At 40.0% G+C, this 18,360-nt stretch overlaps 1 protein-coding gene and 1 non-coding gene across 2 annotated transcripts; both read right to left on the bottom strand.

Annotated features, from left to right (window-relative positions):
• Positions 1-1,716: 1,716 nt before the first annotated feature.
• On the bottom strand, positions 1,717-17,049 carry LOC101556981 (olfactory receptor 10AD1-like). The gene is made up of 3 exons (XM_055143586.1): positions 16,969-17,049; positions 15,550-15,797; positions 1,717-2,683 (listed from the first exon to the last, which is right to left on the bottom strand). The coding sequence occupies exons 1-3, from the start codon at positions 17,047-17,049 to the stop codon at positions 1,717-1,719; spliced, it is 1,296 nt and encodes a 431-aa protein (XP_054999561.1).
• LOC129406350 (small nucleolar RNA SNORA61) lies at positions 16,270-16,391 on the bottom strand. Its single transcript, XR_008630956.1, has one exon. It is a non-coding gene; the product is annotated as a small nucleolar RNA SNORA61 (small nucleolar RNA).
• Positions 17,050-18,360: the final 1,311 nt, after the last annotated feature.

Raw genomic sequence — 18,360 nt, 5'->3', positions numbered from 1 at the left:
TGGGGTGACTTAACTTCTCAAGAAACTTAAAAGTTAGAATTTTAAAGAAAAAAACCCCTCCTATCACCAGGTAAGAGGGTGCTTTCATATGGCAGGGGGCTGAAGGAAGAATATAGTTTACTGTTGAAGGGATATTTCCCCCCTCAGATCAGTTTGTCCTACTCTACCCTTCTCCATTGTCCTATTCCACCCCATTCAACAGAGTGGAGCTAGGTCTGAGTTGGCCAGTCTCTACAGCGAACAACTGATAGTGGTACTAAAACGATAACATAAAAGAAAAGTAATTTTGAATTTAAAGCAAAACTCCCCTGAATATAAGCTATATATCAAGTGTAGACCACCTGACAGCAATAAATACAGCTTTATATGCTGGTGGATAAGGAGGCCTAGCCACTGCCACACATGTATAGGGAGAAGAAACAGAGAACGTTGGAATAGCTCATATAGAATAGTTTCCTTTTATGCCAAGATCCTCAAGAAAATGGATTTAAAGTTACTTCTCTAATCACGGCTACCTTTTTTTTATTCCTAATTCCCATAAACAGAAAGGAGCAGGGAATCTTTATTTAAAAAATATACTCAGGGCTGCAAAGATAGTACAGATAGTAAGCTTGATTTATGGGTTCAATCCCCAGCATCCCATGTGGGATACTGCCAAACACTGCCAAGAATAATTCCTGAGTGTATATCCAGGAGTAATATTTGAGCGTTTTTGGGTGTGACATGTCCTTACCCCCACCAACGAAAACACTCAAATTATGCAACTTAAATCCATTACAGTGAAGAAAATCCAAGTGGAAAATATACATGCAAAAATTTTCACATTCTTGTACAAATATAGCATTTTTTTGTGGAGAGGTCACACTTAGCAGTCCTCAGAATAACTCCTTGCTTTGGGTTCATAGATAAGTCTTGGCAGGGCTTGGGGGACCATATGGGATGCTTGGGATTGAACCTGGGTCAGCCACATGCAAGGCAAGTGTCCTACCTGCTGTACTATCACTTTGGCCCCAAAAGATAATATTTGAAGCTTTCCTGGTGCTAGACAATTTCTTTCATAGATTCCATTCCCATTTACAGTGGAAGGAAGTGGATATTCTCTCCAAATACTTTCTGATATTACTTCTTTCCTCCCCAGTAATTGACATATATTTGGTATAGAGTTCTTCCTCATATTGATTGAAAAGTAATATAATATAATTAATAAATTGTTATTTTTCTTTGGGAACTGTCTTGAAGAATGTTGAGGTCTCCACAATGGATGGTATGACACACCTCGTAGTAATTTCTCCAAATCATATTTCCCCCTGTCTTATACATATCCCTCTGTCTCCTTTGTGACTTTTCTAAAGCAAGGTTCTTGCTAACTGGCATGACTGTGAAAAGAAATGTTCTGGAATACATGACCTGATAATGCTCTCAAATTATTTTCTTTTGAGTAGCACACTACCATTATAATTCCAAATAAACTTCATAAGATGATACTTGGTTCTCCAGATCTAACAGAGAAGTTTGGAAGTATCAATCGATCTTGACTAGTGTCAGACATGAGCAGTAGACATCAAAGAAACTTACAAGAAGTCTAATGCTAGTAGAAAGAAAGTCATTAATGTTCTTTTACTGAAATTCATCACAATAATGACTTTCTCACCTATCAGTGCTGAGGGATTTGGAACCTGGGGGTGGACGGTTCCTTTGCCTACCAGAAATCTTGTTTTAGACAGATTCTGCCTGGGTTAGGCCAGTCCTCCCAAGGGCCCGCACCATGGCTCCCTTCATTTCCTTGTTTCGAAAGCTATAGATGATGGGATTACACATGGGGGTGATTATAGTGTAGAGGAGGGACAAAGGCTTGTCTTTGTCAGGGCCATGTGTACTGCGGGGATTCATGTAAGAGAACATGGCTGAGGAGTATAAAAAGATGACCACAGTCAAATGGGAGCCACAAGTGGAGAAGGTCTTCCCCCGGGCACCTGAAGAGGAGGCTCTGCCAAGGATGGAAGCCAGGATGCGGGCATAGGAGATGACAATGAGTGCCATGGGACTGAGAAGCACCACGATAGCATCGAGAAAGATCATCTTCATGGTGAACTGTATGTCTCCACGGGAGAGAGCAATCACTATGGGAGCTTCACAAAAGAAGTTTTCTATATGGTTGTCTGAACAGAAGGGATTCCGGAATGATATATATTCTAGAAAGATGCCATTGACCAGTCCAAAGAACCAGGAAGTACTCACCAGTCTCACACACACCTGCTGGTTCATGATTTGGGCGTAGTTAAGAGGGTGGCAGATAGCAACATAGCGGTCATAGGCCATAAAAGCCAAGAGGATGCACTCAGTCACACCCACACCAAAGACTAGATACATCTGGGTCATGCAAGACATAAAGGAAACAATGTGATTCCTGACCACTAGGTGGATCAGCATCTGTGGGATGGTGGTGCTAATGAAGCAGATGTCCAAAAAGGACAGGTGGCCAAGAAAGAAGTACATAGGACTGTTGAGCCTAGGATCTGTCCAGGTGATGAAGATGATGAGACCATTCATGGCCATGGCGAGGCTGTAGAAGACTAGGAAGAGGACAAAGATTAATGCTCGTGTGGAAGGAGAGCTCTTCTCAAAGCCCACAAGGATAAATTCTGTCACTGTGCTGCCGTTGCACTGGTCCACAGTCTGAGTCCTGCTTGAGGAAATAGAACAAAGAAAACATTAAAGAAATATTTGTAATGAGGTATCATCTCACACCACAGAGACTGGTCCACATCCAAAAGAACAAAAGCAACAGTGTTGGCGCGGATGTGGGGAGAAAGGGACTTTCCTTCACTGCTGGTGGGAATGCCGACTGGTTCAGCCCCTTTGGAAAACAGTATGGATGCTTCTCAAAAAATTAGATATTGAGCTCCCATTTGACCCAGCAATACCATTTCTGGGAATATATCCCAGAAAGGCAAAAAAGTATAGTAGAAATGACATCTGCACTTGTTTATTCATTGCTGCACTGTTTATGATAGCCAAAATCTGGAAAAAACCTGAGTGCCCAAGAACAGATGACTGGTTGAAGAAACTTTGGTACATCTACATAATGGAATACTATGCAGCTATTAGAAAAGATGAAGTCATGAAATCTGCATGTAAGTGGATCAACATGGAAAGTATCATGTTAAGTGAAATAAGTCAAAAAAGAGGGACAGACATAGAAAGATTGCACTTATCTGTGGAATATAACATAATAGGAGACTAACACCCAAGAATAGTAGAGATAAGGACCAGGAGATTTGCCCCATAGCTTGGAAGCTGGCCTCACATCCTGGGGGGAAAAGACAGCTCTGACAGAGAAGGGAACACCAAGTTAAGGGTTTTTGGAGGCCCCGCTCATGTTAGGAGATGTATTTGCTGAATGTAGGCTATAGATTGAACACAAGGGCCACTCAATGCCTCTATTACAAACCCAACACCCAAAATGAGAGAGAGAACCCTGCCACAGAGGTAGGGTGGGGTGTAGGGGATCGGCTGGGGGGGTGGTGGGAGGGATGCTTGGACCACTGGTGGTGGAAAATGGGCACCGGTGGAGGGATGAGTACTTGATCATTTTATGACTGAAATGCAAGCACGAAAGTTTCTAAGTCTGTTGCTGTACCTCATGGTGATTCACTAATAAAAAATTTTTTAAAAACATTAAAAAAATAAAAAGTTCAAAAGCAAAAATATAAAAAGAAGTAGTTGTAAAATAATGTAAGGTACTCACCTGGGCCTAGAGATAGTCAGGTATCAATATGAAAAGATTTCCATTGACCAGATTATTTAGTAGTGAAAAATTTGATGTTGATTTCTGAAACTCATGGTAAATGTGGAAAGTTGTAAGGACTTGAGGATTGCAGATTGTGAGAGTGCTGACTATTTTTGTTTTGTTTTTAGGCATACTCTGCAGTGCTCAGGATTTACTTCTATGATTCTGTGCTCAAAAATAACTCTGGTGGTGTTTGGGGGACCATATGGGGTGCTGGAGGTCGAACCCAGGTTGGCTGCGTGCAGAACAAGTGCCCTACCTACTGTACTATTATCCAGAGAATGCTTGCTATCATCTCACAGTAGATCATACTTAGGAAGCACTTGCAAGGTTTTTGGAGATGTATTTTTCTAGAATTAAAATTATTCTGTCTTTTAAATGCATCATTTAAAATGATGAAAGATTTGAAATTTTCAGTATAATTAAAACGACTAGGGGGCTGGAGCGATAGCACAGCGGGTAGGGTGTTTGCCTTGCATGCATCCTACCTGGGTTTGATCCCTGGCATCCCATATGGTCCCCCAAGCACTGCCAGGAGTAATTCCTGGGTGCAAAGCCAGGAGTAACCCCTGAGCAACGTTGGTGTGACCCAAAAAGAAAAAAAAACAGCTAGCCTTCGTTCTTTCATTTTCTTGGGAATTATTTATATTTCTTTTTTTAAAAGGTTTATGAAGTTGCTCACTATCGAGTCGTTTCAGGCATTCAGTGTTCCAACACTGATCCCACCACCAATGTGACCTTCCTCTACCAACATCCCCAGTTCCCTACCCAGCCCCAAGTCTGCCCCCTTACCAAACTAAAATTTAGCTCATCTTGCTTGTTACAACAAAATGGCAAACAGAATTATAGAATAGATGAATAAAAGTCCACTTGTGATAATTGTTGTATATCACAATGATGTTACGAAAGTCACTGAGGATTTGTTGAATTTGTCGGTGCTGGTTGAGCTTCTGTGCTGCTGTTTTTGCTCATTGAACTTGGTGGACTTCTGTACAGTTTTCCCATCAAACCTGTAGTCATCTTTTTTTTTTGTTTTGTTTTTAATTTGTAGGACCCTTACTGGTCTGCCAGTACTGTAAAATTTGTCGTTCAGCCATGTATGCAGCTGCATGATGCAGGAACTGGGTCACTGGCTTTATCAAGTAGAGAATGTTGGATATGAGAACTGCTGGGCTGACCCAGAAAGGAGGGGCTGCATCTACCCCCACTTGGAGCAGGTCACAGAGTTTTCAGCCTGAAGATCACTACCTGGGACTCGGTGGTGACTGGTGGCCCGATGAGTAGGAATCATTTATATTTATGGGAACAATTATGCTTAGCTTATATCTTAGTCATGTTATCTCTCACAGACTCCATTTCCCTGAGCTTACTGCTACTATATCAACAACCCGGGCTTTAGTGTTGAAGGTGTCCGCGTATGAACTCCTGCATGGTTTCCTAACAAGGCAGTTTTTCTTCTGGGACTAGAATTTAGAGCTACATAGTAATAGGTGAAATAATCCATCTATGTATATGAGGACAGGGAAGTTATGAGCAGGACACAAATCCAACCTATGGCATGGACCTTCAGAGAGCTTGAACCTGTCCCTATTCTTCCATTAGTAAATCTTGTTCCTTCATTATCTTTGAAGAATGAACATTTTAAATTTCCATAGTTTTATTCTAAATTTTAGGAAGCCATTGTGATAACATTCAATACCTCTCAGACTTTTTAATATATTTTTGAGTTAGGATATATTATGTGGAATTCCTTTTTCAGGTGAATTAAAATTGTTTATAATGCCCTTTTAAGTTTCAGCTCTACCGACAGGTCTTTTTTGTTTGTTTATTTTTGGGTCACACTCGGCCATTCTTAGAGGTTACACCTGGCTCTCCACTCAGAGATCACTTCTAGAAGTGCTCGGGGGGACCATATAGGATGCCAGGGATTGAACCTGGGTTGACTGCATTCAAGACAGATGCCTGACTCACTATGCTATTGTTCCAGTCCCCTCTATCAACAAGTTTTATTGTTCTTTTCTCCATCCTTTTATACTGGAGGCCTCTGACCATCCTTCCCCATTTTTCCTTTCCATTCATATTTTTCTTCTTTCTTTCCCTTTCTCATCAAGATATCAGATAATGGGTATCTTCCATTTATATGCCTCTGGTTACTCCCTCCCTCCCTCCCTCCCTCCCTCCCTCCCTCCCTCCCTCCCTTCCTTCCTTCCTTCCTTCCTTCCTTCCTTCCTTCCTTCCTTCCTTCCTTCCTTCCTTCCTTCCTTCCTTCCTTCCTTCCTTCCTTCCTTCCTTCCTGTAGAAGGCACACCTGCTCATGGCTTACTCCTGGCTTTGTGTTCAGAGATTACCCCTGGCAGTACCCTGGGGACTATATGAGGTGTCAGAGATCAGCAGTGTGCAAGGCGAAGGCCCTACCCACTGTACTAGGTCTTTGGCTCATCCATGACTTTTAATCTAATTTTTCTAATTTCCTTAATTTTAGAAGAGATGTATTCCATTAACTGTTACTCATTTTACCTCTCAATTCCCTCTAGATGATTTCCTGATGGTTCAAGGTAATGTTTTGGTAGTAGACCATTCCGTAATCTGTACTTCTAGATGTTAGCCCTAGAATTTTACCTATATCTTTACCAATGAGCGGCTGTTTAATCCAAGATGTTGCTTGGAAGTCTGGATTTAGTGGACATGTGGAGACTGGAACTATACTTTATAGAAGAATGGGGAAAAAACAGAATTAAGGACTAAGAATTTGCAGGGATATAAATGCTTATTTTTCGTTCCAGAAAGACTTCTGTAATATCTATATCTGGTGCTTTGATAAATAGCACTGGGAGTTAAACAAATCAAGCATTTGTTTAAATAAATGCACATTACCCTAGAAATCATGTCCTACCTCATTTTGTTGCTTTGCTGGTAATGTTCATTACTCAATTACAGTGGCAAATAACAAAGATAATCTCATGGTGTTTGAAGAGGAATTGATCCAGGGAGGGTGGTCTGACATGATAGGTCTCTGTGGGAGAAAGTAGCATTGGATATACTTTACTAGTTATTTGATATTCACACCATTAGCAAAATTGTTTGCTAAATAATATCACTAAATTATATACTTGTAGCACTTGACAGCAATGAAATCTTAATGTAACATACATTTGTGACTACTTTTGTCCTTTTTAAAGACTGCATGTAATAACCTCAACTTTTAAATTTTTTCTCAGTGATTACTGAATTCCAGTATCTTTGCTTTCAAATTATATTCTCACTTAGCTTTTAGTTGAAGGAATACCAACAAGAAAATAACAAAACATTCCTTTTTAGCTACATACAAGCTTATTATTTAGAATAAAAATTCTTATAAATATGATTTATGACAAAGAATCCTATATTATTTAGCACCAGAAGTTAATATATGTTGCAAAACTACTTCTGTTAAAATGTATATGTTACTCAAAGTATCTTACAAGATCATAACTATAGAACCATTATGACACTCATTAAAATAGACACAGACCCATGAAGTGGAACAATGGAGACTTTAAAAGCAAACTCATACTTATATAGTTAACAGTTAATAATTTTATGATAAAGGAGCAATAATATACAGTGGGTAATGTACAGTATTTAATGCTGGTATCGGGAAAACCACTTAGCTACATGAAAAAGAATGAAACTGGACCATTCATCTATACCATACATTAAAAATGTACTTGAAGTGGATTAAGAACTTGAAATAAAGCCTGGAATCACAGAACTCTTACAAGAAAATGAAGGGAATAAGTTCCTTGATATTGACTTCTGTGTAGGAAATTAAATCATAAGTAAAATGAAAAGGTAGTTTACTGAATGGAAGAAAATACTTGCAAATCATGTATCAGATAAGGAATTAATCGCTAAAATATACAAAAAACCTCATCTGGTAACAACTAAGAGTCTTTGGATAACAGATAGCTAGAGAAAATGTGTTGTATATATGCAGTGGAACTCTCAGTGATTAAAAAGATGAAATCCTGTCATTTTCAACAACATGGTCGGACCTAGAGGGTATTATGCTTAGTGAAATACAGCAGATGGAAACAAACCACAAGATTTCCTCATATATGGCATATGAGTGAAATAAATTATATGCTAAAAACAACAAAAATAAACTCTTGCATTATAAGAACAATTAGTGGGTATTGACAGGGAAAGAATAGTCAGTAATTAGAAAAAAGGAGAAATTTATATAATGAGTGGGAATTGGCTTTTAGTAGTGAACTAAATATAGTGTGTACACATGTTATCAATGACGTACACATGAAAGTTATATAACACAATGCACTGCTTTTTGATAAAAATAAAAAGTGAATTTAAGAGTCAGAAAGCAGTCATGAAAAGACATTTTTTAAGAAAATTGAATTATTTGGTAACTATATAGTTGGGTAAGGTCTCACTCAAGAGTGTCATGTTGAAGGATATGAAATTAATATAGTGTAAAGGACAGTCTCAGTGATGAAGAACAGTTTCTCATTATTCTTTATTAAGGAAGATAGAGAATCCTGTCCCCAAATTTGACAGAGAGTGGACAGAGTGAACCTATCAAATTCCATAATGGACAATATTAAACAATTTTGATGTCAAATAGAATATACAATAGAAAATAAAAATTTAAAAATTATTGTATCTTACTTAGATATTTCTTTTGTCTCTTAAGGCTTAGAACTAGATGCTAAATGCCAGTACTTAAAAGACTTATAAGCCTTGTATTCTCTCTTTCATCTCTAAAAATTTTCTTCCTTAAATTATTTTAGATCACAGGTAACCTGCAAAAGGAAGAAGGCGAAGATATCCACTCTTTAGATTAAAGTATTTTTTTGTTTTGTTTTGGGGCCACACCCAGCGATGCTCAGGAGTTACTCTTGGGTCTGCTCAAGAATTACTTCTGGCGGTGCTTGGGGTTGGTCTCATGCAAGGCAAATAGTACCACTGTAGTAGCACACTTTACCCCTGTACCCACGGTACCATCACTCCGGTCTCCCACTCTTCAGATTTTTGGCCAGAGAATGTATAGTTTATTCCAAAGGATCTAATAAATGTCTGTGTATTAGCTAAGAATGATACATAAACACTTTTTTATTAAATGGAAAACCAGCAATTTTGAAACCATATTAAAAACTTAAAGAAATGGCCATTAAACAAATCAAAGTACAGTTGTGATGACAAACTTTGGAATCAAAGAGGGCTAGAGCCCTAAGCTAACCCTCTTAAAAAAAGGGGTAAGTAGTACCTACACAAATCTTTGTTAGTGAGACTCCACAACCAGAGAGATACAAGGTTGCTTTAAAGACTTTGCTGCAATTGGTGCAGAGAGAGAACCAAGTAACTGTGTCTGGCTGAATTTGTGTCTGACATCTGGAATGTAGAAAAAAGGAATACTTAGTGACAATTTTCCAAAGAGCAAAAAGGAGAGGAATGAGGAAAGACCTTGTAAGATCAGAGCCATAGTCTTTCAGCCCTCTCTCAACCAACAGTCAGTTGCACTAGCCTCCTCCTCAGAAAAAAATAGGCGAGGATCTTGTCAAATTCTTGAATAGCCAGAAAAACACAGTTTCCCTTTCTGATTTTATATGTTATCTGGAAGGCTCTGCTGTTGTGGAATTTTAAAAGATTTAAACATTTGTGAAGTAATATTAGAACTCCATGATTTTCACTAAAATATCTACATGAATATTAGATAATTTGTGATAAAATTATGAGATATCAGGGAATACATTTCTGCCATCTATTATATAATACACAAAATCTAGAACATGTAATTCCATGTTGGACAGCTCTTTGAAAGGTAGGTATATATGCTTTTTTGCGGGGATGAGCAACTGATCTTAAGTGTAAATTCCCAGGGAAATCTGCAAGCAACTCTGTTAGAACTATGCTACGTATCCCAATGTCCTATAAGTCTACTTTGGAAGTGTTTCAATAGGTCTCCCTATTCTCTCGTTTTCTATTTTAAATTTATTCCATTTTTTCCTTTTGTTATGTAAGTTGTCCATTGAATAAGTAGTATCTTTGCTTCTCATAGCACCTTGCTAATAATCGGTATGCCACAGAGAAGTAACCCACTGAATTAAATTGTAGGCATGTTCTAAAATATTGATCTGCTTCATTTTTCTTCAATTTATTCTTTGCTACTGGGTCCCTTCAGTTTCTTCCTATCTGATTTGATATCTGGCAAGTCTTAATTTACAGATGTGCCACAGCTGGGCTGCCAGATCCCTGTGAATCCAAAAGAAGAATCTTCTTGCTGATTTGTCTAAAGGGGAGACACCATCTATAATAAAACGCCAAAACAAACTCAAATTCATTTGATAGCAAGATTCTAACTTCACATTCTGCCTCCATTCGTCTCATAAGATTTGATATCCTTCCACTGTCTCTAGGCTTTCTCAAATGAGCCTTGAAGTGAATTTGCAATTCCATTAGAAGCTTAGACTTGTTCCTCTACTTTCACAGTCACCTTGAATATGGAAATTCAAATAAAGAGTAAAACAATCAGAAATCCAAGAGAAAGACAAAGAAAACTATGCACCAAGATATCCATAATAACTGTCTTTTGAATACTGAGAGCCGGTATTTATGTCCAGAGATTGATATCCCATGGCCTCAGTCAATCTGAGAAATTTGAGTATTTTTTGCATGGGAACAAATTAGACTGACTCTAAAATGCTAAGAGAGGAAAGATGGAGAATGCGGAAAGAGAAACAGAGGAGGAGAGGGGAACGCATACCAAAGAAAATAAGGGGAAGTGCTAAAACAGAGTCCAGGACTAAGAATAGATGATCACAGCACTTTATAGGGAAGCAATGAGGCATGAGGTAAAGCACAGGGACTTTAGAGTGAGGCATAATTGAAAATCAATCTTGATGCTGTCATTTATGATAATGTAGAGTTGACTAGTTGACTCACCAGTTTTTTTCCCTTAAAAATGAGGATAAGTGGGGCTGGAGAGATAGTATAGCAGGTAGGGCATTTGCCTTGCATGCAGCCAACCTGGGTTTGATAATGAGCATCTTATATTGTCACAAATCTGCCAGAAATGATCCTCTATTAAAAAAATAACCATAGTATGTGAATAATACCAAAATACAGTAGAAGCAATGGCCAGGACAACTGGTCCATGTTAGGAAGCTTGCCCTATGGGAGGAGGGAAGTGCAGTTAGGACAGAGAAGGGACCACTATGACAACGATAATTGGAAATGATCACCCTGGACAAAAACTGAGTACTGAAAGGAAGTAAAGAGATATGCATGATGCCCTTTCAGTAACAGTATTGCAAGCCACATTGCCAAAAGGAATGTATGAGAGAGAGAGAGAGAGAGAGAGAGAGAGAGAGAGAGAGAGAGAGAGAGAGAGAGAGAGAGAGAGAGAGAGAGAGAGAGAGAGAAAGAGAACAAGAGGGGTGGGGGAAGTGTCTGCTATAGAGGCAGGCTGTGGAGGTTGGGGGAGCAGGAGGGAAACTGGGCACATTGGTGATGGGAAATATGCGCTGGTAAGGAGATGGGTGTTGAAATATTGTATAACTGAAACTTAATCATGAACAACTCTGCAACTGTGCATCTCACAGTGATTCAGTTAAAAACAAAGAAGAAATGATCCTTGAGTACAGAGCCAGCGATTAGTCTTGAGCACTGCTAGACTAACAAAAACCAAAAAAAAAATTATGGAGATTAAGTAAAACAATACCGAATTAGTGGCTAGTATAAATTAGAGAACACACAAACACTACTTATGATGTTTCCTCTCCTCTCAATTCTTTCACTTTGCATATGGAAAGAATATGGCAAGGCAAAGACTTGTCCTGTTTCCCACTTGGAAGCCAAACTTCCCTTAAAGAAACATGGAGAGAGGAGAGGATCTCATGCATCCTTTATAATTCACCTGGATGTCTAGATGTCTAGAGAAGGAGAAACAAAGCAAGGAGGCTAATAGAGCTGATACTTGTGACGGAAGATGGTCGCTGTGTGCTGAATACTGGTGTGATCCAAACAAGGTGGTCACTTAGGGAACCAGAAGAGGTATTTATCTCTGAGAGATGCCAACACTGTCAGTGTCAGTGTTCACTGGAGAAGTTAGCGCACACACTAACCTTGTCCATGGGCTTCAGCACACTCGGGAGAGGACAATTGCTCTGCTGATCTCAGGCCCAGAGCAGGTCTCCACAGGCCAAGAGTGAGGGTGCTGTGAGTTGTGCTGCAAACCAGCTGCTCGTTTATTGGCAGTCTGAATTCATTTTGCTGCCACTTTCCTCCTCTATCCCTCTCACCTGCAGGTGTGGCGACACACACACAGAGACACTGTGAAAATCATGCACTTCTAGCAGGTCACTATTGGGAGCTAATTGTAATGAGGCCAACTCTCTTGAAGCCTGACCATTCTAACTGCATCCCTGGGGAGAGAAGCTCACAGTACTTCATTCCCAGGTTACTTGGTGAAGTCACCTTGACAAGTCCTGAAATGTCTACAAGCAGTCACTTACTTTGCCAGCAACTTTCTATTTCTTACCTAGGTGTTTTGAGATAGACAGGGTCACAGCAAATATTGTTTATCACTTTGCCTTAAGCTTTATTCTGGGAGAACTTTAACTTTCTAGTGACCAATTTAATTGAATTTTATTTAGTATCTACTTATTTTCCCAAATATGTTAGGTACCATTTTATCCCTCCAATTCAATATTTTATCATGTAATTATATGATGTTTATCACAGCAACAAATACTGGCTAAGCATCTGTTCTGCACACTCACGCTGCCATAGGGTGGTACAGCAACAGACAAAACCTCTACTTTGTCTCAAACATAAGTTGTTTTCCTTTTACCCCGTCCTCTACTTCTGTACTACAAGTCTTTTCTTGGGTATTTAATAAACTTCTTTTCCTAACCCACATGCTCCCCCCCATGAAATCTGACCAATTTCGCATAACCGAAAGAACAGCAGTAATTCTCTCAACCCTTGATATTCTATAGCTTTTATTTTACTCCTAGAATGCTTAGTGTCTTATAATGTAAAGTCTATAATGCATATAGTCTGATTCATTCTAAATGCAGCAGATATTTTTCATTTATTTTTTTTTTTGTTTTTGGGGGCCACAACTGCCTGTGCTCAGGACTTACTGCTGGGCTTGTACTTAGGGATTACTCCTTGGTCCTTGGGGAACCATATGGATAGAACCCAGGTTGACAGCATGCAGAGCAAGTGTCTGTTGCTTGTACTATTGGTCTGACCTCCCTCATCCCCAGTTTGCTTTTTCCCTCCTTTCTAAACTTTCCCTTTTTTTCTCTAATTCAACCTGACTCTTGGTTTTATTTAGTCTAATGTAATTGGGGGATTTCTGCAATGTAACGGAGGTTTGATTTTTATTTTTTAAAATTTATTTATTAGTTTTTTGGTTTTGGGTCACACCTTGTGATACTCAGGGCTCTGCACACAGAAATCATAGCTACTTTTAGCTCTGCACACAGAAATCACTTCTGGTGGTGCTTAGGGGACCATATGAGATGCTGTTTGGAAAGCAAGTATCTTACCCTCAGTGTTATCTCTCTACCACTCACTTTTAATAAAAGCCTAAATGCAAGCTTCAGCAGTTTCACCTTTGTGGTGCAAGTTGCCTGATTTTTCAGCTATCCATTGAAAGTTTTCTGTGAAAAGAAAACTTTTCAAGCCCCTCATAGCATCACTTTTAAACCATTTATTGATAGTGAGGTTAGAAATTTATTAAACTGCTCATTCCCAAACATCCTCTGACTTGAAGCATTTTGTCAACAGAATGCAAACGAACAAGATGTATAATTCATATGTGGGTTAAAATATTCTACCAGGGTTAGGAAATAGAAACATTAACTTAATGTATTTCTTTGCTGTAGGAACCTTGGAGTTCAGTGGTCAGTTCCCCATTATCTCCCTGCACAGCTCTCAGTGGGCCCCCTACAAAACTTATACCCTAAAACATGTTAATAAGGGTATGAGGTATGAGTTAGAAGACCATTGGGGCAAATAGTTGTTAGCGGTATGGATTTATTCATTTATTTATTTTAGTTTCACTTTATTTATTCATTTTATTGAGTAACTCTGAGATTCAGTTACAAAGCTTTCATGCTTGTGTTTCAGTCATACAATGATTGAACACCCATCCCTACACCAGTGTACATTTCCACCACCAATATCCCCTGTATCCCTCCCCGCCCCATCCTACCCCTTCCCCTGTCTCTATGGTAGACAATTTCCTCAGCACCGGGTCCAGACAATGTCAGACCTGAACACCTGAAGAATCCACCGCCAGTATCGTCAATACACTAGCTTGGCTCTTCACACACTACCTGTCTGAATGCAAGGTTCCGTCCCAATGGAAAACCAGCAGGACCATTCTGTTGTACAAGAAGGGAGACATCCATGACATTGGTAATTATCGCCCAATCTGCCTGTTGTCCATCGTCTACAAGTTGTTCACTCGAGTCATCCTGAATAGAATAGGCAAAACATTAGATGAAGGACAACCATGCGAGCAAGCCGGGTTCCGAAGGGGATTCAGCACGATAGACCATATCCACATAGTGACCAAACTCATTGAAGTTTCGTGAGAGTTCAAGATGCTGCTCTGTCTAACGTTCATTGATTTAAAGAAGGCCTTCGATTCCGTTGAGACTGAAGCGGTCAACGAAGCCCTAGCCAAACAGGGTGTTCAAACTCAGTACATCAAGATCCTCTGAGAGCTGTATTACGGATTTACTACCAGGATCTCACCATTCTACAAGGAAGTGATCATTGATGTAAAGAGAGGGGTGTGGCAGGGTGATACCATTTCACCGAAACTCTTCAGTGCTACCCTTGAGAACGTCATGCGACGACTGGAATGGGAAGGAATGGGAGTGAAGATAGATGGATGACAACTACATCACCTTCGCTTCGCTGTTGACATTGTTCTCATAAAACCAAACAGCCAAGTGGCACAAATGCTGGCTGACTTCTACCGCGAGTGTGGAAAGGTCAGACTGCAGCTGAATCTCACCAAGACAATGTTCATGAAAAACAAACTAGTCCCTGATGCTCCATTTGCTCTCAATGGAATGAATATATCCGAATGCAGCAGCTATGTGTACCTGGGCTGAGAACTCAACGTGAGGAATAACTTGGTGCCAGAACTGGGCAGGAGGAAGAGAGCAGCATGGAATGCCTTCAAGAGCATCGAAGAAGTGGTTAAGAGGATGAAGAACCTCCGGCTCTGGGCACATCTTTTTGACTCCATCGTTCTTCCTGCACTAACATATGCCTCAGAGACCTGGGCCTGGGCCCTACAAAAACAGGCCAAGAATGCTATTCTGGTATCCCAAAGAGAAATCAAAAGAGCAATGCTTGGAGTATCACATTCCACTCAAGTGAGAGAAGGAACCCAGAATTCTGACGTCTGTCAATGATCAAGAATCAGGGACCCTGTCTCATTTGCCAAGGCATCAAAAAATCAAATGGGCGGACACGTAATGCATTTTAGAGACAACTGCTGGACTAGAGCTGTGACCGACTAGATTTTATGGGACGTCAAAAGACCATGTGGCTGCCCACCTATGAGATGGTCAAACTTCTTCGTCAAAACCCTGAATGAACAGATTGAGGTTCTTCGTGTTCCTGGAGTAAGCAGACACCATTGGGCTACACTAGCACGTGACAGGGACGAATGGAGAAGTTATTTGCGCCCGCTCGAGCAAATCAAAGAACAACGGGATGACAAGTGATACAAATGGTACATATCCATTCTATTTTTCAGTTCACTCACTATATTCTTCAGCTTGATAATTCCTTGTTGATAGAAATTTTCTGGTACTTTCTCCTCTTTCCTTGTTGGATCTCTCTTCTTTGGTTCCCTCAGTTTAGTGAACATCCTTATCATTGTTACTTTGAAGTTCTCCATAGGGAGTTTGGAAAGCTCTTTTTTACTTGAATTCCTTCTTGGGCTTTTTTCTTTCAGGTTAATTTGCACACTATACTGTAAAAGAAGGTAAGGGGGAAGTCAGATTAGGCACTCTCCGCCCCACCCCGCCTCTGTGGCAGAGCATTCCCTTTTTCTCTCTGTCTCCTTTTGGGTGTTGTTGTTTGCAATATAGGTATTAAGTGCGTGCCTTTCATTCTTAATATTGTTTAATGAAGTCTAGTTTTTTTTTTTTTGCTTTTTGGGCCACACCCAGCAATGCACAGAGGTTACTCCTGGCCCATGCACTAAGGAATCACTCCTGGTGGTGGTCGGGGGACCATATGGGATGCTGGGAATCAAACCCGGGTCGGCCGCGTGCAAGGCAAATGCCCTACCCACTATGGTGTCGCTCCAGCCTCTGAAGTCCGTTTTTTTCTTCTGAGATTAATTATCTTACAAATCTGTCAAATTATACTTCATTCAACTTCATTCAAACTTAATTTAATCAATTTCTGAATTTTGTTGAATTAACTTTTATTTTCTCAAACCTTGTTTGAAACTAGCCCATGTACTCCATAGCAGACATGATCCCTGTAAGGGCAGCATTAGTGTTACTATTCCTCCTTTTAAACCACCAAACAGATCTTATGGGAAAAAGAACTAGAGGATTAAATTAGTCTTTATACTCATATTTTCCTTCTCTCCTTACATAATCCATTATTCTGTGGTTATGTTGGTAGTTCAATGGATATACATATATATATATATATATATATATATATATATATATCTCCATTGGCGGGGAGGGAGGGCATTCGAAAGTGCTCAGGGATTACTTCTGGCTCTGTGCTCAGGAATCACTCCTCGGATGTGTGTGTGTGTGTGTGTGTGTACCATATGGATACAGAGAATCTAGCCATGGCAAAGCAATCACCCTACTCATTGTACTATCTCTCCAGTGCCTCAACAGTTACTTAAATTGGTATAAGAGCTAGGGTTCCTTAAGACCGACATTGACTCTTTAAAAGTGCTTGTATGGGGCTGGACTAACATGAGGTATATTGTACTGACCATGTATAATTCCCCCATTCTGGAGCACACCTTTTGATCTCTTGACAAAATGGCCATATAATGAGGATGAGAGAATGAAAAGGATTTGCAGGGCAAGTTAGCAGGATGGGTTGTTAGTGCATTGTTAATTCATTTGTGTATTGGGATTTCCACTTGCAGTGAGGGTGTCCCTGACCTTTTGGAAGATGACGATTTTTGAGCAGACAGATTCTAACTCAAATACTGGTTTTCTACTGTCCTTGGGTGTCAGCCTCATGTGATGCTACCCCCCATTCCCAATAGCTGGAAGACTGCTTCATGAGCGGAGAGAGAAGGCAGATGGAATAGAGAAGGGATCACTAAGAAAATGATGGCTGGAGGAAACGGTTGGGATGGGAGATGCATGCCGAAAGTAGATAATGGACCAAACATGATGTCCTCTCAGTGTCTGTGTTGCAAGCCATAATGCCCAAAAGTAGAGAGTATGGGGAATATTGTCTGCCATGGAGGCAGGGGAAGGGTGGGAAAGGGGGGTATACCTGGGATATTGGTGGTGGGGAATGTGCAGTGGTGGAGGGATGGGTGTTTGATCATTGTGAAATTGTAACCCAAACATGAAAGCTTGCAACTATCTCATGGTGATTCAATAAAATTTAAAAAGTTTTAAAAAAATACTGGTTTTCATGCGACAGCAGCCTTTTAAAGAGATGTTGCTGTACACTGAACTCATTACTAGGAATAGATAGGTATAAAAGAGGAATGGAACCTAGTTTTTATCATCAGGCTGTTTATAGTCTAGAGGTGGCCTTTTTGGTAGAGCCAGGTTAAGGCTGCTTCTCTGTTCTATTTACATGTGCTTTGCATAGTGTTTCTCACAGTATTCTCCTCTGCTCCCATCTCTTTCCACAAAGGTCATCTCCTTTGTGGAGATAACCAGGACTGACTCAGTAAGTGAATTTGAGTAGGTGAAGGGGAGAAAAGAGGGAGAGAGTGGAAGAGGTGGGAGGGAGGAAAAGGAAGCATGCTTTGTGGGGTTCAGAAGAGGTTTGGGAAGGGCTTTGTGGATAAGACCTGGAGGGTGGAAGTAGGGACAGAGGAAGCCTCACTTGGGGACAGGGAAAAGGAAGGCAGATTGAAGGAGTGCTGGCTCCGTGTATTCCCCTGAGTCTAGGGGTAGGTTTGAGTCTGGGCTGCCTATATAAGTATTTTGATTTCTTTATGCAGTGAGGAAATTTGGATGGGTGAGCTAAGACTGCATGTTTATTTTGGAAAGATAAAGCTAGCATTGCAGTGTGGGGTTTATTTGAAAGTGAGGGAGCTGTACAAGAAGCGGTGGAAACTAGAATGAGGTGCTCTTGAAGCAGAGAAGGAAAAAGGGTGTTGACAGAGTCTAAGAATGCATAGAGTTGAAGAAGGAAGAGGAAAATACAAAAAAGAAATCCTACTTTTATGAATTCAGGAAATGAAAAGAAATGAGTGGATTGGGTATTCTGTAAGGGAGGGAAAAGAGAAAACGTAACTTATTTTGGGTCTGCCAAATTGGAGATTCTGAGAATCTCTTATTGGTCATTGAAAAACTTTCTGGCTT

The sequence above is a fragment of the Sorex araneus genome, chromosome 6 (genome assembly GCF_027595985.1).
Source record: "Sorex araneus isolate mSorAra2 chromosome 6, mSorAra2.pri, whole genome shotgun sequence".
Classification (NCBI taxonomy): Eukaryota; Metazoa; Chordata; class Mammalia; order Eulipotyphla; family Soricidae; genus Sorex; species Sorex araneus.
Note: the sequence above shows the minus strand (reverse complement) of the source record. Positions and strands in the feature narration are given on the sequence as shown.

Coding starts and splice junctions, on each gene's coding strand:
- LOC101556981 (XM_055143586.1), bottom strand. CDS start 17,049: ATGAGGCTGACACCCAAGGACAGTAGAAAACCAGTATTTGAGTTAGAA. Junction 15,798..16,968: donor AAATCGTCATCTTCCAAAAG/GTCAGGGACACC, acceptor CTTCTTTTACAG/TATAGTGTGCAAATTAACCT. Junction 2,684..15,549: donor AGAATGGATATGTACCATTT/GTATCACTTGTC, acceptor TTCCTCAAGCAG/GACTCAGACTGTGGACCAGT.